The sequence below is a fragment of the Serpula lacrymans genome (assembly GCF_000218685.1).
Source record: "Serpula lacrymans var. lacrymans S7.9 unplaced genomic scaffold SERLAscaffold_6, whole genome shotgun sequence".
In the NCBI taxonomy this organism is placed as follows: Eukaryota; Fungi; Basidiomycota; class Agaricomycetes; order Boletales; family Serpulaceae; genus Serpula; species Serpula lacrymans.
Genome location: NW_006763295.1, coordinates 2,885,237 through 2,910,547, shown reverse-complemented (window position 1 = coordinate 2,910,547; position 25,311 = coordinate 2,885,237). Strand labels below are relative to the sequence as shown.

General features: G+C 41.9%; 2 protein-coding genes across 2 annotated transcripts; one reads left to right on the top strand and one right to left on the bottom strand.

Annotated features, from left to right (window-relative positions):
• Window positions 1–2,507: 2,507 nt before the first annotated feature.
• SERLADRAFT_437775 (uncharacterized protein) lies at window positions 2,508–11,986 on the top strand (the record flags this gene model as incomplete). Its single annotated transcript, XM_007318103.1, has 3 exons — window positions 2,508–2,647; window positions 11,480–11,636; window positions 11,717–11,986. The coding sequence occupies 3 exons, from the start codon at window positions 2,508–2,510 to the stop codon at window positions 11,984–11,986; spliced, it is 567 nt and encodes a 188-aa protein (XP_007318165.1).
• Window positions 11,987–16,726: 4,740 nt separating this feature from the next.
• On the bottom strand, window positions 16,727–17,182 carry SERLADRAFT_338893 (uncharacterized protein; the record flags this gene model as incomplete). The annotated part of the gene is made up of 1 exon (XM_007318102.1): window positions 16,727–17,182. A coding segment is annotated over one exon (456 nt), but the record flags the coding sequence as incomplete, so codon positions are not given.
• Between the last annotated feature and the right edge of the window lie 8,129 nt (window positions 17,183–25,311).

Sequence of the window (25,311 nt, the reverse complement as noted above, 5' to 3'; positions counted from 1 at the left end):
TATTTTATATTGCATAATTATTTAAAGCACCTTTGTTACTTGTTCCTTAAGAGGAGAATTTAGGGTAGTAGGAAGGCAAAAGTGATAGAGAAGTGTAGTTTGGTGGAAAGAAGGGAAAAATAATGAGAAAAGTAAAAGTAACAGAATATTCAAAAGAGTAATTGGAAAGTAGAATTTGGTGTGACAAAGGAAAAGATAGTAAGAAAGGAAAAAGTAATAGATGAGTATAGTTTGGCAGGATTAATATCACAGTGTAGTATCATAAGTACTTCCCATATATATTTTTCAAATATAAGCTAGCCCTTCTAATTGTATTACAATATAGACTGTTTTAACTTTGAAAGCAGGGTTTTGTTATTTTAGTAAGGGCTATCCATATTATGAAGTGGTTCTTGTTTATTTCAGTATGGGCTATTCCCACGTCTGAGTGGGGTTTTCCCGCTGTTTAGTAAGCTTTTTTTATATCAAAGTGAGCTATTCCCATTTTCAATATGGGCTGATCCTGTGTTTAAGTGGGCTGTTCTTATGTTTAAGTTGGCTATTCCCATGTTATAAATTAACATCAAGAGAAAAAATTATGTGATATATAGCCTAAATAGATTATATTATTTACATTATTCTTTTGAATTAATATACTGATTTAAATATTATGATTAATGTGTCTGCTAACTTTACATGCATTGATACTAATAAATAGAATGTTAATTACAAAGCATGCTACTGTGAACAGATCATAATAATCTCAATCTAGTCTACTTTGCTTTTCCACACTCCTTATGGTCCAGCAATATACAAAAAGCAAAAATAAAAATGTAATATATAAAGGGTCTGATGATAGTAGTTAATACCTAACAAATCAATGGGAATAGATTATTCTAAAGTGGGGACACCCTATATTAAAATACAAAAAATCTACTTAGATATAGATAGAGCTTATGTTGTTAACATGGGTTATGCCTACTTATGTATAGGGACAGACCATTTTAATTGGGAAAAGTCCACTTAGGTATGGGAATAGCCTCCTCAAATATGGGAACAGCCCATTTCAGAGATTGGAAAAGCCCACTTAAATATGTATGGGAATAGCCCATTTAAACATGGAAGCAGCCTACTTAAGTATGGGAACAGCCCATATTAAAAATAGGAATAGCTCGCTTATATATGGGGAAACCTACTTGAATATGCAAATAGCCCACTTAAATATGGGAACAGCCCACTCCATTATGAACACTACATTTGTCTTAGGGTACTTATGTTAGTTTTGGTGATCCTGCACCCTTGTGCCACCCCTATATCTTCATTCCTTTCTCTATCTATTCTTCTACTATTCAGTATTAAATGTGTTCTCTATTATTTTGCCTTCGTGGCTACTTTGTTTACCTTTGTTTACAAAACTTTGGACAGTACTGCAGAGTCCAATGCTTCCTATTCTCTAGTTACTCACATTGGACTCTAGGTACTGTATACCTGTCAAACTCTCTAATAATATAGTTACTCACATTGGACTCTAGTTTCCAGTCCCTGATAGCTCTCAGCAAGTGGTTAGACACTTCCTTTAAACTTTGTTCTTAATATTTAGTCAATGGGGGAGGCCAAGCAGAGTGCCCTGATCTTTCATCTTCCAACAACGCAAGTGACGAGATAATATGTTTGAGCAATAGGGTGCAGCAAGGTATGATAGCATTCAACGTCACTAACACTTTGATCTCATGCCATAATAATAACCCCTGTCTTGTAAGGTTGCATTGGCAACGCAGTCGCACCTGGTGAAGGTATACTTCCTTTTTAAGCCCCAGATACGTGCATGGTAATCCGTTCTAGGACATGGCAGATTTGTATGTGTTTTGGTGGCAGACAATAACACGGTGATACAACGTGAGAAGTTTAACTTTCTGTTGTGTGCAATTGTGATAAACAAATGATTCAGAATATTGATTTGCACCTCCTGCTGTTTTGCTGTTTCTCCGCAGCATTACACCTTAATTTCTCATATCAGACATGACTTTCCACGCTTTGACTTCCCAGAAGACATTTTAGAGGAGCTCAAAGAGGAATATGTGTTGGTCAATCTGCACCAAATCCAGTATCTAGGGCCTATGGGAGCTGCAATGCCCGTATTTGGCCTAAAAACAACTCTGGTCCCATATTTCTTTTGCAATAAATGCGGTTGTGGTTACAAGACTGAACATGCCCTAGTTTCCCATTATCACGCATTCAAATCTCCTTGTTCCTACGCCAAAGGGGAGTCAATCCCACTGCCTTTTTGCAATTATGCACAACACTTTACCTCGGGTCAACATAAGCGCTGGTTCAGGGTTGACCCTCAACAGGCGCAAAGCAGCAGCCTGGAAATCCCTCATGTCGCATCCTGTCTTGGTACTGTCTCTTTTGATTATCACAATCAACCTTTTTCAGCATTGTCCAACTTTCATGACCTCAGCATTTTGAACAAGAAGAAAGGATGGGTTAAGCATGTGGAGGGGTTATTTCCTGCTGATATTCAGGACATGGTCAGGCAGTTTAATGCTGACAACAAGCACTTGCACTCTCTACGGCAGCATGTAGTCCAATACCTTAAAGACTCTCAGCCTGTCATAGGAAAGCATGCGTCCTTTGGTATACCAAGGCTCCTTGCATCAGTTGGCAAGTGAGTTGCATGATTATTAAATGCTCCCTGGTGCTGATTGTATGAGGGTTGGGCGTCCACCAGCTGTTTTTGCAGCTATAGTCTGCAACCATCGGACAATATGGCTCAAACTACAGCCAAGCTTTGCTGTCCTTTGTGCGCTGTGTCATCGGATAGAAGCATACATATTAGTAAATATTTACTGAGGTACAGAAATCTACCTTGCAACACTTGGATAAAGCACTCTGCGATGGAGCTTCTAAAGACTTTGTCTGGCGATGCATCCATCAAGTCAATCTTGCACTGTGGCGCCATACTCAAGTTGACGTCAATTCTGATAAATATTTTTCTCCGTTGAATTGTTTCTTGGTCCTTGTTAGCACCAAGGCAGATGGAAGTTTCCTATATGCATCAGAGGTCACCCAATGGATCGCGCAATTTATTATTAGTTTTGGTGATTCTGCACCTTTGTGCTACCTCTATATTTTTATTCCTTTCTCTATCTATTCTTCTATCATTCACTATTGATTGTGTTCTCTATTATTTTGCCTTCGTGGCTCCTTTGTTTATCTTTGTTTACAAAACTTTGGACAGTACTGCAGAGTCTAATGCTTCCTATTCTCTAGTTACTCACATTGGACTCTAGGTACTGTATACCTGTCATACTCTCTAATAATATAGTTACTCACATTGGACTCTAGTTCCAGTCCCTGATTGCTCTCAGCAAGTGGCTAGACACTTCCTTCAAGCTTCGTTCTTAATAATTTCAACATTGCAGGACCGTTACAAACCATCAGAGGCTCAGAAGAAAATACGCCCAGCGCAGTCTTCACCCACACTCTCAGCCTCAAGCTATCGTTCCACGGAGACATAGTAAAATTGTCTGACTTAACATTTGGTCAATACTTTGCACCAGTAATATTGGGACATTGTAGCTAAGGACATTTTCTTTGGTGAAAAACCCCCTGTGTCTCTGTACAATTTTGACTTGGGTGAGGTGGCAGACAATGTCCGGAACAACTCAACGGGATGTTGCTTTATAGAAGACCCTTGAAACCCATTCATGAGCATGCATTCCAGTTATATTACCTGGCTTCTGTCAAATGCTGACAGGGCATTGCATTTTGTGTATATGAAAAATAATGCATTGTTCTGGAATGCTTCCCTGGCAAGGAACCTGTTGAAGGCTTTTAAGGAGGTTAGATGGATCATGTCTGCCCTTGTTATTATTACTGGGGGCCTTAGAGTTTGTGCAACTGAGTTTGCAAGTATGCCATTATGAAATGTTCAAGGAGGGGAGTTACATAACTGCGCTATATTGCATCCCACTTTGGCCTTGATTGGCATCAACAATAAGTCTTCCAATTGTACACTTCAGACAAGGTTCTCTCCCCATTTTCCCACCAAGGCCATCTTGAAGGATTTAATAATATCCTTGACGTTCTTTCATTTTGCAGAAATAACTATAGTAGATCAGATTTAAGGTTAAGAGGCCACCATGCGGCCAAAGGTTGCGAGGTGGTGGTAGCTGTCAAGAAGAAGAGGTAGCAATTTTGACCAAGATTACCCCCCACTGAGAGGGGAGGGCTAGGTAATTTTGCAAGATGCTCTTCAGTTGGTCAGAGTCTCCTCATTTTTATAGCAAACTGGCAAGCAGTGCAGTGCGGCAGTGCGTGAAGCACTTGAGCTATTCTCGAGGTAGTTTCATGTGATGCTCGGGCCGGGCCGGCTTACCCATCCACCGGGTCCCTACTCTGTGGGAGAGGACATCAGTTTCCGGATTTCTGGACCCGCACCCAGATCGGGTAGCATATGTTATCATTGCTTATCAGCCAATGATTGCGCCCCTTATTGCATCAGGAAAAACTCTTTTGCTATATAGCCACCACCTATATATATAAATGCATTCATAGAAACTATAGTACTATCAGTGCAATCATAGCTCTTATAGCTCTTATAGCACAGTAGTAGGCAAAATTTTAACCGAGGGGAGAAGTATCTATAATTCCCTCAAACTCTGGATTAATCTAATAAACTTGTTTAATAATAGAAAGAGGCCAAAAGTGTTTGGAGTCAAGTATATTATTATAGGCAAGATACTATAAATGCTCTTATAGCCTATAGCAGCCCACATAGCTCCTATAGCTTTAAGAGTCATAGTTATAATATAGTTCAAGGTGCTTAAAAGGGCTAATAAATCATCCAGTATTAATTAATTATGTAGCCTGTATTAGTGAAATAGTAGTATGTATCCCTGATACTCACAAAATAAGAATAATGATTTATCCAAATATAAGTAGTGATAATGAGTAAAAAAATAATCTCAGTCCATGAAAGGTCAATATATAACACCTGTATAATACAATTTATAAGTTCTCATGGTGTAGTGGATAAATGTGATGTGTGGCTGTAGGTTGCTTAGTCACCCAAGAGCTGATTAGCAGGTTGAGAGTTCAAATCCTGTCTGTGTTAATTTTTTTTAAACAGCCACACAACAATTTCCAACATCTATAAGAGCATTTATAGAGCTATATGAGGCTTTATAGATGGCAGAGGTTCTATAACAGGTTTGACCACTATAACAGCTTTATGGGTACTTATAGTGCTATAGAGCTCTATATAGCTACCCCCATTTTTCCTGATGTATTCTAATGCCGAGGCAATCTGATGACAGCGTGGGAGTTGGCCCGTGTTATTCTTAAAAACAAAGACAATTCCAAAGAAGATCCTATTGGTCATAACAACAGTGTGGGAGTGGCCAATCAGAGATAAATGATAAGGTCCCATGAGCATGTCATCCCCCCCTGAATTGATAAGATAACAATTAGGGATTGTGGTTATTCCCACATAAACGTCCGGGGAGGACAATAATAATGTTTGGTCATGTATCCCCCTATGTAAGCAGGATGATATTATTCATTGTAAAGGTCCGGAGGGCATAGGTCCCGGGCTATAACATACAAGCAGGTTCCAGACCAAGGTCCAGACCGGTTATCCCAACCATGTGTTAAACATGTGGTTTGCTGTTAGGTAGACAATAGTGTGATATCATAATCACGTGACCAGTTAATCTAAGTTAACCTGTCAGAGCAGATACGCTGGTTAGCCTTATAAGGCTAGGGGTTGCTTAATAAGGCTTATGTACACATCATTTGGTTAGAGTTAGCGTTAACATTAAGGTTTGGGTTTGCTTCCGTTGATCAGCAAATTATAATACTGTCAACCTGTAATGTATTCATAAGTTTCCTTATTGTGATCCATTTGTTCAAGGGCAAAAAGCAGATCATTGTCTGCTGTTTGTATTCTTTGTTAGAAATGGATTTCCTCCACATGGCTGCTAGATCGAACAAATTTTTTGTTCATTTTCTGGAAACTAGGAATTCTCTATTATAGAGACCAGCATGAATTACATTGAAGACAATATTAAGAACAAAGCTTAAGGGAAGTGTCTAACCACTTGCTGAGAGCAATCAGGGACTGGAACTAGAGTCCAATGTGAGTAACTATATTATTAGAGAGTATGACAGGTATACAGTACCTAGAGTCCAATGTGAGTAACTAGAGAATAGGAAGCATTGGACTCTGCAGTACTGTCCGATGTTTTGTAAACAAAGGTAAACAAAGCAGCGACAAAAGCAAAATAATAGAAAACACAATCAATACTAAATGATAGAGAAATAGATAGAGAAAGGAATGAAAATATATAGATAGCACAAAGGTGCAGAATCACCAAAACTAACAGATAAGTTGGTGTTCCAGCAACGGGCTGTTAGATAAGGGATTTCAAACACGGAATACCCAATCAACCGAACGCTCACTAGGAGTGCCGGGCCATTTAACATAATGTTTGACCCAATATTGCGGATGATCAGGAGATAAGGCAACACCAAACTCTCCTGGAAACTGGTAATAGGCAGCTTCCCCGGGTTCAATGGGAACTAAAACGCAGACATTGCCTGCATCTAGCCTATCAAGTATCATGTGATCTATCTCACACAAACCGCGAGCCTGAAGGGCATCACATTGTTGATGATTGCGCCACTGTTGCTGGTGGTTGGCTCTGTGGTGTACTACCAGAATTTCAGACCAAGTATCTGTAATGATCTTACCAAGATCCTTGATATTAAAGGCATTCTATGAAGGGTTAAACTCGGTTTTGAGGACAAACATGTCCCGTTCTATGTCAGGTTTATCCAATAATTTGTTATTCCAACATGTTTGGATATTATCTTGTAACCAAGTATTGAGCACCACCTCTGGATAGCCACACCCCAAATATAGATAAAGAAGATCTACAAGGGCTTCACAGTATGACTTTTTCATACTGCTTAACATAGCGAGGCGGGAGATCTCACCAATAAATGTGCCTTCTTTCACATCTTTCGGATGATAAGATATCCATGGAAGTCTTTTGTGATGGTTCAGTGCCTTTTGATAAGGTTATGCTCTATTTTGCCAGATAGAGGATCAATATAAACCAGCATATCCAAAAATGGAGTGTAAAACTCCGACACTGCCCATTCTAGAGTGACGTCTTTGATTTTAATTGTGGTGGCAATACTTAGGGCTTTGTCCGCAGAGTCAGTGTATACCACACATAAGACATCATCTATGAGCCTTCAATGAAAGGGTATTTTCTCATTAGGGAAACAATGTTCCTCATAGTAAGCTCCATATATATTGGCTATATCTGGACTGCAAGCAACACCCATAGCAAGACCTTGGAGTTGTTCATAGCATTTGCCTTGATATTCACTCAAAAGGTGTACATTAGCAACGCATAGACTTTTAATAAAGACATGGTGTTTCTAGATTAAAGTTACCCTGTGATGTCAGACAATGTACAAATGTAGAACTTTTACAAATATGGTATCCCTTTGTTTTAGCTGTTATACCTTTCTTATATAGCTCTCAGCTAAAACTTAAGGCAAGCTTTTTTAACTGATGTTATATTTGAGTATTTTTAGTCCCAACTTTCAGCCACTTACTCAGTTTCTGCTTCAAACAACCTCACTGCAGAGACTATGTGATCTCACTCACAATTACCATGACCACTATCTGTATTTGTAATATTTACTCCACTGGCAATTTATACTCCAATATGTGCGCCACCACCTGTTTCCCACCACTCCTGTTGTAATCCAACACATGCATGCTACACCGTCTTGGCACAGGGTTACCTCATCCCATCCTCCCTATTTCTCATATGACCTACCAATTTTTTGCTGCTAAGTGATCTCGTTTCACATCTTTTTTCTGTACCCCGTTCTCAGCAGTTTTTTGTGTTTCTTTTGTTTCTTCCCTTAACGCCATGATACATCAACTTCCCTAACCACCTGGCAGTGTTTCCGCTGTTAAGTGTTTTTTTGACTTTTTTGTCCATATGTTGATGCTACCATTGTGCTCAGGGTTATTCACAAGCCAACCTAACCCTTTTTATCATTTTTCTATCCTCCTGCAAACCTTCCCGCTCTAGATATCACCTCCTACCCCATGCAGATAACAGTCTGGGCTTAACTGGTAGTCCGCCCCCTGTTACCTGGTGGCCAAGCAACGATAAAGGAGCCTGGGGCATTTCCCCGTAGACATGACTGTTCATTTGTCAAGTACTCGTGTTCCTTATTGCATCACAGTTGAGGTGCTGTCCTTGTTCGTCCATCTGCTAGCCATACAAATACACTTGAATTCCAGGCATAATCCTCTTTGACCTGCATATTGCACTCAAGGTGTTATGATAACACAATTTTTGGACCTTCAACTTTCATTCTCCTCTTTAACTTTCTTCTATAGTTTTCACACACTGTATCATGCGGCACTTTTCTTTGTTAAAACTCCCCTTTTCTCGTGTTGTGCTGCTTTTCTTTATTTATAGCTACAAATCTCTCATGCAGTGGAGCTGATTACACAGGCTATGCCCCATGACATCATCAGCCACTGCCCGCATCAACTGTATAGTACACATGTACAAATAACCTGTAGTAATATAAATATGCAATAGATCCAGGAGACTCCTCAGCGAGTCCTCCTGTTGTTTACCAACAACTAACTTGGTCCTATTCTAAGGGTAACCACTCCCCTCACTACCTTTACAGCTTTGTCTGAAGTTGTGCGCCAGAGTATACAAACTCTTGGTTGTTACATTAGGACTTGCTCTTACTACTCTCTCGCACTTTGTGCAAACCCAGTCCCCAGGGTTAAGGGGTTATTGTTTGGGAATATCCCATATAGCAGAAGGTTGCGCTCCTAGCGATGACCCTGTAGTGCTCTGGGAGAAGAAACAATTATTGATACACGGCCCCCAGTGTTAAGGGGAGTATTTTAGCTCAACAGTTGGTGTGGAACCACTGTTAATTAGAAATTACATACAAACTTCTTCTTTGTTTTCCTCTGACCAGGCCAGGCACTTGCCTCCGCCAGTTGAAGAAGGGTTGACAGCTTAACAAGCGGACCACCCCCTGACAACTGTTCATACCAGGGTTTATTACAATACTTTTTATATACCTTTCAAATACTATGGTGTGGGTATTTGGAGATTGAGATCTGATACTCAGCTGGGAAGAGACAGATCCGCAGATAGCAAGCGGTGACCCCCAGTTACTATTTTTTATTTTACTTTACAAGAGAACAAGTTGACATGTCATTGCAAAGCCAACCTGATGTCAACACTTTGTTGCACAATATGCGTGCACAGATTTTGGCACTGACCATGCAACTTGCCGAGCTACAGGCAAACCCCACTGCAGCAGCCCCCTCGGCTGAGAAGAAATTGATAAAATTGGATATTGACCAGACCAGGGATTGAACCTGGAACCTTCTGGATACATGCCAGCTGCTCTACTATTTGAGCTATATAGCCAAGGTTATACACTGTAGGATCTTAAACATGACATGCAACCACGGACGTCTTATACAGAATAGCTGCTGCATACTGGGCTGGCTTACAAATCAGAGGTGTTATCCTATGGAGTATTGGTATTTCAGAGTATAATCTAACAGAAATTTAACAAGAAAATTGAAGTTGTCGCTGACCGCGGTGTCGATGATGAGAACTGCAGTTAGAAAACCACACACAAAACAAACTAACACACAATCCTCCCAGATTCCACGGAACTTGTTTATGGGCTTTGCCTCCTAGAACAGTGGAGTGGTCTGGTTGTTCGTGGGGTGGTACGTATAAAGATCCTTCAAAGTAAAACCCAGAGGTGTATGAGTGTGGGTTTTGAGGAGGAGGGATAGTTGAATTTATAGAAGGATAGGGGCTTTGTGACGAGTATAGACGAGCACTACCTTGCTAATCGTACCACAAGGTAGGTTTGAGAACGACAATATGATGAGGTGACAAAGTTCCCAGTGATAGCAGGCTCCTGACACACAGACTGTAGTGCTCAGAAGGATGCTAATCAAAAGGGATGACAATCACTTTCAAAAGTGACGAGTGACGATGACAGCAGTTGACAGTGGTAGCAGTGGGAAGTGTTGTGACCACACTGAATCACAAGTAGTAGTGAGTAGTGAACTTGATATTAGAGTAGAAGTCTGGATTCAAGTTCTTGTTTTTTTTACAAGGTAAAATACAGGGGTTTATATAGTAAAAGAAAAGTAGGCTATGCACAGTATAGCTGTGCAAAAAGAATGAGAAAGAACATGAAGGAAGGAATGTACGCTGACAAATCCTGCATAGGTAGTACAGGATAAGATTGTCAAAAAAAGGAAAAGAAAGGGATAGAACAATAAATGCTGTGAGTAATGTCACAGGTTTGTACAGCCATAAAGTAAAGTCCAATAGCAAAAAAAGAGCAGGAAAATCATGATGTCATGGGAAGATGCAGTAAAAAAAGGGCAAGGCAAAACACTATCAGTATCAACACAGTTCCTTTATTGTCAGTCAGGCATTCTAAAAAATATGTGTCCATAAAAATGATTCAAAAATCAAAAATAATCACACTGTAAATGAATGTTCTGCTGAAGAAAAAGAAACTGGAGCCACCGGTCCACCACCTAGTCCAAATCCGACAGTTCCATGGCCTTACCAATGGACTGGTTGTGTTGGACCACCTGGTCAAATGAGGGAGGGAGAGGAGTAGTCCCAATTTGGAACAAGTGAGTCCCAGGCAGCGTGTGGTAGGTGTAGCTGTAGTGAAGACGATGGACAAAAGATAAGTGTACCCAAGTGAATGGGACCGCGATGAACATGGGCGACGCAAGGGGATGAACCTTCTCCAGCTCAAAAATTACCCACCCACGCTCCAACCAGGCAAGACGAGCGACCGGTGTTTTGATAGTATATGATGGTAGATCGACGTCATAAAGATGGACCTGTTGCCCTATTTGAACCGGCCACCGGGGCTTTGCTGATATCAGCAGTGGCACGTGGTAGTCAACGGATCGGCGACGGAAGCGGATAGGAAGTGGTGACATCAGAAATGGTGGGGGTGCAAATAAGATGAGGAGGAGGAGGGTGGAGGTGACAAACAAGTGGATTAGAATGGGGACCCAGAAACGACCGTCAGGTGAGAATAAAAAGGAGAGGAAGGGGCCCATGGTGGGGCTAGGCAAAGGAAGGGGAGTAAGGGAAACAACAAAAGCGAGGGCGCAATGCAATGTGTAGCCAGTGGCAACGCGAAAATTTGCCAAAATGCCGAAACGCGGAAAGTACCGGATGGAAAAGCAAAGGTGAGCGTGACTGGATTGCCTAATAGAGGTGGTGCTGATCAGCCACAAGTTCAAAAAGGGCAATATTAATTACTATTCCACGTGGCACTGTGCCTGTGTGGCGCAAAGGCGAGTCTTTTTGAATATTCGCTTTGTTATTGACACCTGTCCATGCTACCAATCAACTTTGGTGCATGACAGCGGCGCCTTTGAAGGAAACAGAGCGCAATTTGCTGAATGGTGGATCAAGCTCCAAATTTGGGTCAAGGCAAACTGGGATGCATTTGCCGATGATTTTGAGGTAGCAACTGTAGTGCTATCTCAACTAAAGGGACCTGTAGTGGGTCAATACGCCCAAGTAAAACTTCAGGAGTGCTACACTGCGGGTGTGTGGCCTACCTGGGCAACCTTGAGATTGAAAAATATTTCAAACCACAGGCTGAGCGTGACTGGGCTTGCCAACAAATCTGTTCCTTCAAACAAGGAAACATGAAGACAGATGATTATGTTACCCGGTTCCTGGCCCTCTCCATCCAAGGAGGGCTTGGCAATGAACATGCAGTAGAACTGCTGGAGCGCAATGTGAACCCCCGCATTACAGAACAGATCTACTTGCAGAATACAAGAAGCGAGAACCTGGCCCTAGCAGCTGAGGAAGTACGACGAGTTGGTAGAGCCATGGAGCTCTATGCTATGCACCAAGTGTGAGGCAACGATAAACTATAACAAAAACGAAACCTGTCTCCTTCTGCACTTGCAGGGAGTAAAGGGTTCAATGAGCTTGAGGTCGACAGACACTAGTAAATATAGCGAGTAGAGGACTTTGAGAGGTAAGCTTCAAAGGTTTCCGTTGAGGAGTAAAGCGGGTAAATTCAGCAATAGAAAACTAAGGAGCCATACATGAATAGGTAAGGCTTTATATAGTGAACTGTTCGTTCCTCAGACCAAAAGGAGAATATATGAAAAGTGGCCTGAGGAATCAATCAACCAATAAGAAAAAGGGAGAACAACTATCGTACGACTTTTAACTTGATTAATCAGCAGGTGAGAGACTTGTACTAATAATAGAGGATTGTCACGCGTGTTCAGGAACCATATCCTCATAATGAGATACGATCCTGAATAAGGTGTTATTAGTATAACCAGGCTTTACTGAGGCTTGGAGCTGGTTGGCGAGATGCCTACTACCAATCCTTACTCCGTGTGCTGGCTGGCTGGGAGCGATACCCATTCTCTGATCTGTGATATAAAATGGTAGCGATGGTTAAGAAAGCCTGTGAGGGCTATGAGAAGTAAAACGGCAAATGATACCTCTAGCCCTAGAGCCAGAGGTGTAACGGGAAAAGCGTTCGAGAACCAAGACATAGCGAAGATAAGAAAATAATAAAATGGTCCTTACACCAAGGTGGGTCCACCAACAAAAATAACTATTCCCAGAGGAGCCCTGGGTCATTAAACCAAAATAAAAATCACTCTCACGGGTTCCAACATATAAGAAACTCTTGTGAAAGCAATGCATCAGGAAAACAGTAAGACCAGGTGGGGCTTTTGAATTATATAGAGCCTGCTAGAAAATATCAGCAATTATTTAGAAATATTATATTTTCACTGATATTTATTGATGATGTGTTTATTTCAAAATATAAAAATGTCACCTGTTGGACAAGATAATTTTCACATGCTAATGTACTATTGAATAATTATAACTCAGGTTTTGGGACTGTGTGGCATAGTGGCTGTTATACCCTCATAGGTTGAGGTTTTTTTACCAAGTTATGAGCTCTAAGAAAAAAGGGATGTTGGTCCTCAAAGCCACATGGAAGTTGTGTAGAAGTACATTTTTTCCATTAGTTTTACTTGCTTGGCTTTGTGTGGCTGTAGGTTGTTTCACCATAACATGAGTTTGTAAGGTGCCTGACCTGCAGCAAAGTTGCAATTAGTGAAATTTGTCTATGCTGTGGCACAGGCACATTTTAAAGCCACATTCTATGGCAGACACTGGAGGAAGGGTACTAATATATATATATACTATAGGCTTAATTTTTGCTTGTGGCTATTATCTCATCCCTTTGTTATATATGAAAAGTTAGTCATTGTAGTCTGAAATAAGGTTACCAATTCATAATGAACTAACCAAACAAAATTATGTAGGTTTTAAGAATATATTTTGAATGAGATGATTGGGTTTTGCATGCCCTAAATGGTAGACAGAATTGTTGTAGTGTCTGTGGGATGCTCTATAGGATGTCCCATAGAAACTCCCCAAATAGTATACTAGATGCTCCACAGGCTGTTTCAGTATTCAATGCAATATTCTGCCAATATTTAAACAGAATTTCCTGGGGCACATCTGAAGTACTATACACTTACAACCTTAGGTTCAAGGTGTTTTTATTGTTACACAATATAACCCTAAGCTCATAGGTTCATCAGTCATTGTGGCATGTGACAAACTAATGTAGAAGCCATTGGCTACCAGAGACACTGACAACAGCAGCAAGAACCCTTACTTAATCACAAATTGTTACACATCAAAGTTTGTTGGTTCAAAATTGATGTGACTGTCACCTCAAATAAGTTCAGTTTCAGGGTCTAGTGATGCCATGACAGACATAAAGCTGTAAGCTTACAGTGTCCTAGTGTTAAATGTGTGTTGAATATATTCTCACATAGTACCATATATTTCTGTAGTGTGACTTTCAAACTTGGTTGATCTCCATGAACTATTGTAAGACAGTTATGGGACCACCAGCATCCTGATGGTCTATACCCAGTTATGTTGGAACCATCCAGAATCCTGATAGTCCATCCCCATCTGACTCAGGAATAGCCCCCACATGTGCTGTGACCATCCCACAATACTGACAGTCTCTCCCCAGCTGACTTGGGAATAGCCCCACCTGTACAGGGAACATCACAACATGTCGATGGTCCATTCTCAGCTGTGTTGGGACCATCCCATAATACCAATGATTCCTCCCCAATTGACTTGAGAATAGCCCCACATATGTTGGGAAAATCCTGGAATCCCAATGGTCTCTCCCCAGCTGGCTCAGGAATAGCCCCACCTGCACTTGGACCATCCTATAATCCTGATGATCTCAGACCACACACACAAATAGTTTTCTAGGTGGGCACCTAACTTTCTATATCCTTTTATAAGTACAGCAATTACCTATATGCCAGGGTAGAAATTTATAAAATAAAGTGCCAACTTAAAGACAAGTATTAAAACCAGACATTTTATAGACTCCTATACATTATTACCATTCTCCACCTTTTTGGATGCTACCGAGTATTTGGACAACACATAACCACAGCTCCCAATGCCCACCAAGCACTTCATTTTTTGGCAGACAAGTATGATTTTTATGCTGGTACATTGAGCCGAGGACCTTTAACTCACTTAGGAAATATTAAGAACAAAGCTTGAAGGAAGTGTCTAGCCACTTGCTGAGAGCAATCAGGGACTGGAACTAGAGTCCAATGTGAGTAACTATATTATTAGAGAGTATGACAGGTATACAGTACCTAGAGTCCAATGTGAGTAACTAGAGAATAGGAAGCATTGGACTCTGCAGTACTGTCCGATGTTTTGTAAACAAAGGTAAACAAAGCAGCCACAAAGGCGGAATAATAGAGAACACAATCAATACTGAATGGTAGAGGAATAGATAGAGAAAGGAATGAAAATATAGAGGTAGCACAAAGGTGCAGAATCACCAAAACTAACAGGATATGCCAAGTAGGTAGGAAGTAGGGCCAAGATCACGAAGCTTGAAGTGCTGGGAGAGATCCTTGACAGCTTGGTCAAGTGCAGAAGTAGAAGTGGATGCCAGTGTCATGTCATCAACAAAGACAGGCAGGATAATGCGCACATCAGCTCTGTTAAAGACATAGATGGCAGAGTCTGAATAAGTACGCTTGAATCCGAGTTTTTCAAGCAGTGTGCATCTTCTGGTTCCACATTCTGCCTCCCTGCTTTGTCCCATAGATGGCCTTGTCCAACTGGCAAACAAGATTGCGAGGACCCTGATGGAATCCCTCTGGCTGGTGCATGTAGACCTTGACATCCATGACTCCATTGAGGAATGCATGGGAAATGTCAATGGAGCGCAAATGGAGGTTGTGGATGGCTGCAATGGCAAGGACAACTCTGATGGACGATATATGGACAGTGGGTGCAAATATTTCGAGGAAATCAAAGCCAGGGCGCTGGTTATAACCTTTGGCCACATATCTGGCCTTGTAGCGCTCAACAGTGCCATCTGAGTTGCGCTTGATCTTGAAGACCCACTTGCCACCAATAGCCTTGACTCCAGGAGGTAGTTCCACTAGTGACCAAGTACCATTGCGCTCATGAGCTTGGAGCTCTTCCATGGCTGCCTCTCTCCACTTGTCAGCATCTGGGCGCCTCATAGCGTCTGCAAACGACCTAGGTTCAGCAGAATCACCAAAGTGGGCCATTTGATCACCATCTGCCTCAGAATCACTGTCACTGTCAATGGCAGGAGTGGGTTCTCTGTGTTGAACCCACCACTCTCCAGGTGGTTTCTTAGCCCTAACAGGACGTCTGAGAGCAAGAGGCATATCAGGAGATGGTGAACGATGAAGAGGTTGGTCTGGGAGTACAGGAGGCTGATTTACAGGAGGTTCTGGATCAAGGTCCAAATGAGGCCCATTGTCAGGCAATGGCTGAGGCTGCTGAAGCGCAGCTGGTGGGCCCATATCTCCCCCTGGACCTCGTGCAGGCACATCCTCAATCAGGCCCAATGGCATGGATAGCGCAGGTGGAGTAGGAGGTGGAGGTGGAGGTGGGACATTGTCAGAAGACCTCTTCAAGCCAGGGAAGTAGCGCTCATCAAAATCAGCTCTCTCAGAGATAACAGTGCGCTTGGTGGTAGGATTGTAGAACTTCCATCCCTTGTACCCCTCAGGGTAACCAATGAACACACATTTCTCCATATGAGAGCCAAAGACGCCCCTCTTGTCCTTTTGTACATGCACATAGGCAGTACAGCCCCAAACGCGAAGGTGAGACATGTCAGGCTTGCGTCCATACCACAGCTCAAAGGGAGTGGCATGGGCCACTGCATCAGTGGGACACCTGTTCCAGACATGCACCAAAGCGGACAGACATTCACCCCAAAAGCTATTAGGCAATCCAGACTCTGATAACATGGCAGTGATACGCTCAGTCAGAAGTCTGTTTGCTCGCTCTGCCACACCGTTCTGCTGAGGACGATTCCTGGTGGTATGATGTCTCACAATCCCATGGTCATCTGTGAATTGCTCAAATTCCTTGGACATGTACTCTCCCCCTTTGTCATCACGCAGAGCCTTGATTTTGCGCTCCAATTGAGTCTCAGCATAAGCCTTGAATCTCTTGAAAGCATCAAAGACATCTGACTTGGCCTTGAGAGGCACAACAACACGGAATCGACTGTGATCGTCAATGAAGGTGACCCAGTAGCGATAACCAGAGAATGTGGGGGAAGAGACTTGGTGAACATCAGAGTGGATGAGGTTCAAAGGATGAGCAGAGCGAGTATCAGATGAGGGGAATGGATTGGCATGCATCTTGCCAGACAAGCACGGTTCACACACAGGATCAGGAGCAGCCTTCGAGTCCAGTGTAAGCCCAGTGACCAGATCTCTCTGTATCAGTCTCTTGACATCAGCATGATGGTGATGAGCCAATCTGCGATGCCAGAGCGTCAAATCAAGTGGTATAGTCACAGTGAAATGTCCCAGTTCAACACAAGCAGCAGTAGATCCATCAAGGAATGCTGCATTGTTGTCATTGATAGTTGCAGTGAACAAGAGAGTGTTGTCACGCATAAAGGACATGGAATGAGACGAAATGGTGACATTGAAACCACTTTGACGAGTTAAATACAAGACTGAGAGGAGATTATTTCGAAGATCTGGTACTATTAAGAACAAAGCTTGAAGGAAGTGTCTAGCCACTTGCTGAGAGCAATCAGGGACTGGAACTAGAGTCCAATGTGAGTAACTGTATTATTAGAGAGTATGACAGGTATACAGTACCTAGAGTCCAATGTGAGTAACTAGAGAATAGGAAGCATTGGACTCTGCACTACTGTCCGAAGTTTTGTAAACAAAGGTAAGCAAAGTAGCCACAAAGGCAAAATAATAGAGAACACAATGAATACTGAATGATAGAGGGATAGATAGAGAAAGGAATGAAAATATAGAGGTAGCACAAAGGTGCAGAATCACCAAAACTAACAATAATCAGTTCCCATCCACTCTGAAGCATCCAGTTCAGCCCCCTCTCCCAACTGTACAACAACCTAGCACCATCCATCCCCCTCAAACTGCACAGCGACCAGATGTTTTGCACCCTTATCAGCCTCCCCCCTAAACCAATAATTTGTCCAATATGAACAATGTTGGACCATTGTCTTTTATCCACGCCACTTCAAACCCCATTCATCAGATGTCCTATTCACTGCATACGGCCACCCTACCAGTAACAGTCAATCCACAATCCAAACCCCCAATCACGCAAGCAGAGAAACTTTCATTTCTCTGTTCTTTCCTCGAATCCAGACACCAACAATGTATCATTTGCTTTTTTTATAACGTTCAACCCATCAAACACCATTTTTCTTTCCGCTGTCCTTCTGCACTTATCTCTATTTACTCACAATATAGGGATAAGTTTCGACAGAAAATCCTTTTCAAATCTCACCAATAGTGTTATTTATGTGCTGATCCTTTTGATCCTCCTTGTTTTCATCCACGCAAAACCGCTCTTGGCAGTAACTGCAGATATAACAATATCATTAAACCACTCACTTACCTTATATATATTACAGAACCAGTTCGTGATTTAATATTTGATACATTAGGACTCTCCTGAAAACAGTTCGCCACTATGGATCAATATGCCACCTGGTTAGGGCAACACCAATTACATCCAGATGCACTTTCCAACATACAAGAAGTTGTTGTTGCTTATTTTTACCTGTTCAGTTCTGGTACTCTCCCTCTGTATGCCATATTCCTTATTCCGGTTTTCCTAGCTAAACATATCTTTCCAGTCTTGCCCCACCTCTGTTGTTAACGCAAGGCATTCTCTTTCCCATTATGTAGTAACCCAAGGCTTCTATCTTACCAGACTTCCTATTGAAGGCCTCAATTAACCTAAACATTATCCTATTTGTAAATCTACTCTTTCTTGCAGCAATCATCTTTTCATCCCCCATATGCACTCTACTCAGAACCCAACCTCTTGCACATTCAGACTCACTCTCTTGCATCAATTTCTTGATGCCAGAGTGGGAACATGCATCATCTGCTTCTTTTACAATGTATTGCCCCATAATCACTCCAATCCATTCTTCTGTCCCTCGCGACTCATCTCACCAAACTCGGAGTTCAAGCAATTGTTTAAACCCGCTATTGTATTCACTACACCAACTCTATGCTACTTCTGTGTGGTACCATACACTCAGCCCTGCTGTCATCCATTCGATCTTGGTTCTCCTGCATCATGTTCATTCCCTGATATCATCAAGCCTCTCGCATTTCTAATATTCACCACTTTATCCATCTGTAATGCTGTCTTCAACGCTTTGAACATTAACCATCACCAATATCCTTCTTTAAACCAGTATGCGCTTTGGCTAGGCCAAACCAGCCAAAATCCGTCTAATTTAACCAATATACACAACGTAGTGACAGTTTATGCCTACCTCAATTGCACGCACTCGCTACCCTTATAAGTCCAGCCATACACTTAGTACATTAAGTTACTTAGTTTTTGTTGGTATTTAGCGCATTTTTTCATCCAAACCTTGACGTCCTAACTCCTTTACCCCAACCCCACACTTAAGGTTTTGCTCTCTTCTATTGCATGTAACACGTTTAGGGGTCCCCAACAGAGGCTCCCCTCTCTTAATTTTTGTTCTCTTCATTCCTCCCCCTCATCCTTGCCCATTTCCCCATTCATACAACAGTATTCTGAAGTGTACCTAACAGCACCATCATGAACACATACTGAAATCTCAATCTTGCTCTTGCTATTTCTTGTTATAAAGTGAGTACATCTCAGTATGCTCTGTAGCACCTCTCTAAAATTTCAATCCCATAACAACCTAGCTTCACCATTTTTTTGATGCCGTTCCTCAATCTCTACTCGGTAGAATGCTCACCAATCACGCATATATTGATCTTCGAGACATTATTACTGAGTTAACCAATCAAGTTTTTGATATTAATTCTTTCTCTTCATTCTTACCCCTCATAGCTTCGGTATTTGACAATCTCAAGCAATTCTTCTCCATAGTCAAGCTTGCACTTGTCGCATTCAACGGAGTAGCTGTTGTGGTTCTCAGTTCTATTGACAAGCTGGAAGCAGACATTAATACCTTAGTATGTACTTCTTGTTTTATACACCATTTTTTAACTGTTGCAACAAATTAGGCAATGTGGAGCATCCCCTTACTAGAAATCCAAGAAATCTGCTATGGTGCCATGTTTTAACTCTTGCTCAAAATTAACCACATCTTTACTATTTGTAAAGAAAATATTGAACCTCCTGTGATGGTTGTTGATCCTGATCTGGAAGACCAAACTACTTGATCCGCACAAAACCTTTTACTTAGAGTCTCCGAAGAAATAGAGCTATTCCGGGTATATTGGGGTGACCTTGTAAATACTTACAATGACACATTCACGGCTCTTACTGCTGTCATTGAACACTCGCTTCAAAATTAGAATACTTGCATGTATTGGCAGCATAGTAGCACTTGGCATTTCTTGTAGTGGGCTGACCGGACAGCCAAATGCTTGATATCAACTGTAATAAAGTAATATGTCCTAATTATGTCCATATTGCGCCCAAAATCACGCGTATAAATAGCCTCATTCAACTATGCACCCGTCACAAACCCTTCTACTCTCAACCCCAACATGAATTGTGTGCTCTCTTCTCCCCAAGCAAGTCACTTTTCACTTTGCATGCTTATCTATTCAGTCTAACACATATACCAATCACAGGTATTTACTCTAATTGACAACCTAAAAGTCCTAGCAAGCGCATATAGCAACTTAACCAAAGATGTCTGCCTATTGACAAAGATGTATTGCGACTTAATGCAATTACTACCTGAAGAGCCTATCCTTGAAATCACAGCGTACCGCAAACTACAAGCTAATTTCATAACATCCTTGCAAAAGTTAACTGAAGATTTCTCCTCTGCCCAAACCGACCTCCGGGTTTATATTGACCTCTATCATGTTTTACTTAATACTTCATCGGATTCTAATGAAGCTTTCTATGTAATTGTAAGTTTTTCCTTATTTTCCTTGCTCATGTACTTATCACAGTTACAAATTATGGTACATTGTCCCTGCCTATCTTCAAAGCATCAAACCTGTTTCCTTCTTACCTCGCTTGCTTGCAACAACCAATCATATCAAAGCTCTTAGCATCCCTCCTGATGCTGCAATCATTTTTGCTCAAGAAATTGCCAGCTATAAGTTCATCAACTGCTGTATCAATTAACTCAATGATATATTTACAAGGTTAGAAGGTTCCACCCACAACACAATCCTTGCATTCAGTACTGTAGCTGTAACCTTTGAGCAGTTGTACAAACCCTTTAAGTAAGTACAATCAATGATCATTCACAGTGGCAGACCACCACATTAACTTGCTCTCATATCAGAGATAGCAAATAACTCAACTGATTGTCCTTGTAATATCAGACCAGATTCTTGTAGTGTTAGTGTTAGACTGCCTATGTATATTTCCAATTCAGTACCTATCTTATTGGGAATAGAAACTATTCCCACGTGTTATCAATTATCAACAATCACCATTGTTCAACGCTCAACGTAAGTTTTCCATCCCATCTCTATCCCAGACATGACCCGTAAGTATAATCTAGTGTGTAACCACATATAACCTAATACTTACTTGTAATCCTATTCTAAGACAACATCAATTTCAACCATTGGGCTAAACTGTCAGAAGGCCAAATTGCACTATCTTGTCACTCAACATTCATCCCCCATCCTGTGCCTCCTAACATTGTGGGACCTCACAGATTCTCCCGTATCCCTCAATTATACAATGCCTATTCTCCTTATCTCCTGTTCATAATCATCTGTAACTACAGAAGCTTCAAGGTCGACAACTTTATATCTGAATATTCTTTTCATTTGGGAGACTTTATATGCAATCATCAATATTAACAACGCGGCAAACTCAATTTAGATGTTCAAGATCATTTCAAGGCCAAACTCAAAGCTTATTGGGAAATGCTACCCCAGGAATTCAAATCCCTGAAGGACTACGGCATCGGTCTCACACGCATACAAGATCTTGAGGTTACGCTTGATTGTGCTGAAGCCACAACCAGGATACTATCTTGGCTTGACCTAAGGCCTTATCATATTGTGGAACTCATAGCAGCCATTAAATAATACGCCGCCAAACTTCAAGCGTTCAAACTCTAGACTCAAATTGTCAAAAGCCCCCACACCCTTATTCCTGTCACCTCGTTGAAACCCCCTATTAACTCACTTTGGGGTGCTTTTGTCACCTCTGTACAAGAATTTGACTTATTATCCCGCCATGATGCCCCTGTTTGGTTCATATATACTCCAAGTACTCCAGACGCACCTGATGTCATTCTTGACAAAGCTTGTAAAGTTGTCTCACAACCATATTATGATATTATGAAGGTTGTGAGATGAAAACGCGTCAAGATTTACAACCCGATTCAAACGATTGTGAAGTCTGACCAGGTCAACTTTCCCATTCAAAAGCCTTGTTCTACTATCCTCCAATAGTAGACAATTATCTGAAATTTGAAAGAGCTGCCCGTGGTTACTATCCACACATGGATAAATTCTGTTTTGATCAAGTCTTCTGGAACGATGTCGATAAATTCAATGAAGCTAATGGCTAGTACTACCAATTCCCAATTCCCAATCTCAAAACCTATCTAACACTCATAACAGGACTACTCCCAACACACCTAGTCAACCATAAATGTGCTAAAACTGACTACGGACATCAATTTCAATCCATTTGGGAACATTATCAATCCTGGGCTCCTCAGTGGCATACAGACTGGAGGTGAACATGGGGTAACAGTGCCCTCCACTATGTCGATACCAGGAACCCCTTGCCTGCCCACAAAGTCTATTTCCGCTATTCTATCCTGCCTTTTCATTTAATCACAGGCATCACCAACCCCAACAAATTGAATAATATGTTGTATACCTGGATTGTTATTTGTTGCATATGGCTTAGCAGATGCAATGCTGCTCTACGCAATCCCCTCGTCAAGATTCTTGTTGATGAAGAAGCCTCCCCATCCCTATTCCACTAAGCAACACAGACTTGGCAAGACATTCTATCCGGGCATTACTGGAAAGGCCGATGGATTCCTGATGGCCAGAAATACAATCCGGAACTTCATGAAGCCTACAATCATTCTTGCTTTTGGAAACACAGTGGACCCCTCATTTTAGGACTCGACAGAAGAAAACAGCGATAATGCAGACAATAACTCTCATTACTCATACGCAGACAAATTATCACCATCTCTAACTCCTACCCTCCGCTATTGATGATGAGAATTGTTGTTAGAAAACCACACACAAATACAAACTGACAAACAATCCTCCCAGATTCCACAGAACTTGTTTATGGGCTTTGCCTCCTAGAACAGTGGGTGCTCTGGTTATTTGTGGGGTGGCATATATGTATTAAGAACAAAGCTTGAAGGAAGTGTCTAGCCACTTGCTGAGAGCAATCAGGGACTGGAAACTAGAGTCCAATGTGAGTAACTTTATTATTAGAGAGTATGACAGGTATACAGTGTTAGTTTTGGGGATTCTGCACCTTTGTGCTACCTCTATATTTTCATTCCTTTCTCTATCTATTGCTCTACCATTCAGTATTGATTGTGTTCTCTATTATTCCGCCTTTGTGGCTGCTTTGTTTACCTTTGTTTACAAAACATCGGACAGTACTGCAGAGTCCAATGCTTCCTATTCTCTAGTTACTCACATTGGACTCTAGTTTCCAGTCCCTGATTGCTCTCAGCAAGTGGCTAGACACTTCCTTCAAGCTTTGTTCTTAATAGGTTATGAGCCCTGTGCTCTAGCCATCTTCCTGACCTCATATCTCACCATCCAAGCGTCCTACTGCTTATCCATCGTAACCATCGTCTTCTGGGACTCATATTATCCCATCCATAACCTCAGATTACTCTGATCTCATCCTGATCTCCAACAACAACTCCTTGTTGCAAGTTACCCCCATTTTGGACGCTTTTTTTGGTCTTATCTGTATCATATCTCACCCAATCCTTATCTGATCGTCCCCAAACTTTTACCATCGTCTTCTACGGCCTAAATAACCCTAGGAAACCTGTCAGAGCGGTCGGATTTTAGCTGGATCTTTCTGTGAGCCTTCATCATCATTTGATCACCTTTTGGCCCCCTACTCCATATCTCCACATCCTGTGCTCGGATCTTGGCCCTATTTGAGCCATCTAGTACCCTATACTATCGCACTCTACACCCTCAATTTGGGGGCAATCCATCCACTCCATCACCCTCTGTGAAGTTCGCATTTTTGGCACTTTCACCCCTATTGCACCCCTATTGCATATCTCCACATCCTGTGCTTCACTTGTTGTGATATTTGGGCCATCTATTACTCTATATAAACGTTCCATATACCTCTGATTAGGGGGCAATCCATCCATCCTATCTGTCTCTGCATCATTTTCGACTTTTTGCCCTATTTTTCGCTTTTTGGCATATCTGGTGTGTGCATAAAGCTCCAATCTTCTCTGCTCTGTCCATTATCAGATAGAACAAGCCTATAGACTGTGAAGCTCGCCTGCATTGCCTCAGTTTGCTGTTGCCTAGAGCCCCTCTCAGTCTGCGGTGTTTGGGGAGCTTAAGTCACTTTGTTGACTCATATACAAGCCCTATTAACCAACACTGTCTCGAGGCGATTTCTCTGTTAATATCAGTGTGGTATTGAAAGGGGAACACAGGCGTAACCCTGTAGCAGCACTAGGAAGCCTTAGCACCCTCCTGGATCGCTTTTGGACGCTTTTTGGACCCTATTTGGACCTATCCTTGCACTTTCTGACCCTCTCCATATCCTCTCTCTACCGCCTCACCATCTTATCTGCTCGCCTCCTACTGTTTCCCATCGCCTTTGCCACTTTTCTATCGCCTATAGCCGTCTCCTACATCATTTATCTTTGCTCTATCGTCTTATACAACACCCATCATGTCTGACTCTGACCCAAAGTTCCATCCCTTGTCTGTCACTAACTACCCCCAGTGGAGTGGTGAAATGCAAGCTTGGTTGATGACCAAGGGACTGTGGAGGCTCGTCTCTGGCGCTGAAAAGTGTCCTGGGACTGACGCTGAAGCAATAGAGAAATGGGAGTTGAGAGCTGAAAAGGCTGCTGGTGCATTATACCTCAATGTCACCAAAGAGCAGCGCATCCATCTTGATGGCATCATTGATGATCCTGTCAAGATCTGGGAGAAACTGGCCATTGTGCACGTCTCTAAGAAGCCTGGGACGAGATTTAACGCCTATGACGACTTCTTCTCTATCAGAAAGAAGGAGGACGAGTCCCTGCAGTCTCTCATGACCAGAATTGACAAAGGCATGCATCAGATTCAAAATCTTTGTCCTACTGGCTTCTCATTGTCTGAATTGGACGATGAATTGACATGCATGGCCATGATTAGGGCGCTTCCTGATCAATATGCCCACTTCACTTCATCTCTACTACTTCTGGGCACCTTGGACAAGACCCAGCTCAGGGATGCTTTCCTTGCTGAAGAGGTCAATCGCCGTCGTCGTGCTGGAAGTCGATTCTGCCTTGCATTCTTCGTCTACCACTGCCCAATAGCACCTGTACCCATCCTAACTGCCATAATTGCAACCAATCCACCACCTCTACTCGCATTCAGTGTGATTTCTGTGGTTTACTTGGTCATACCCAGGA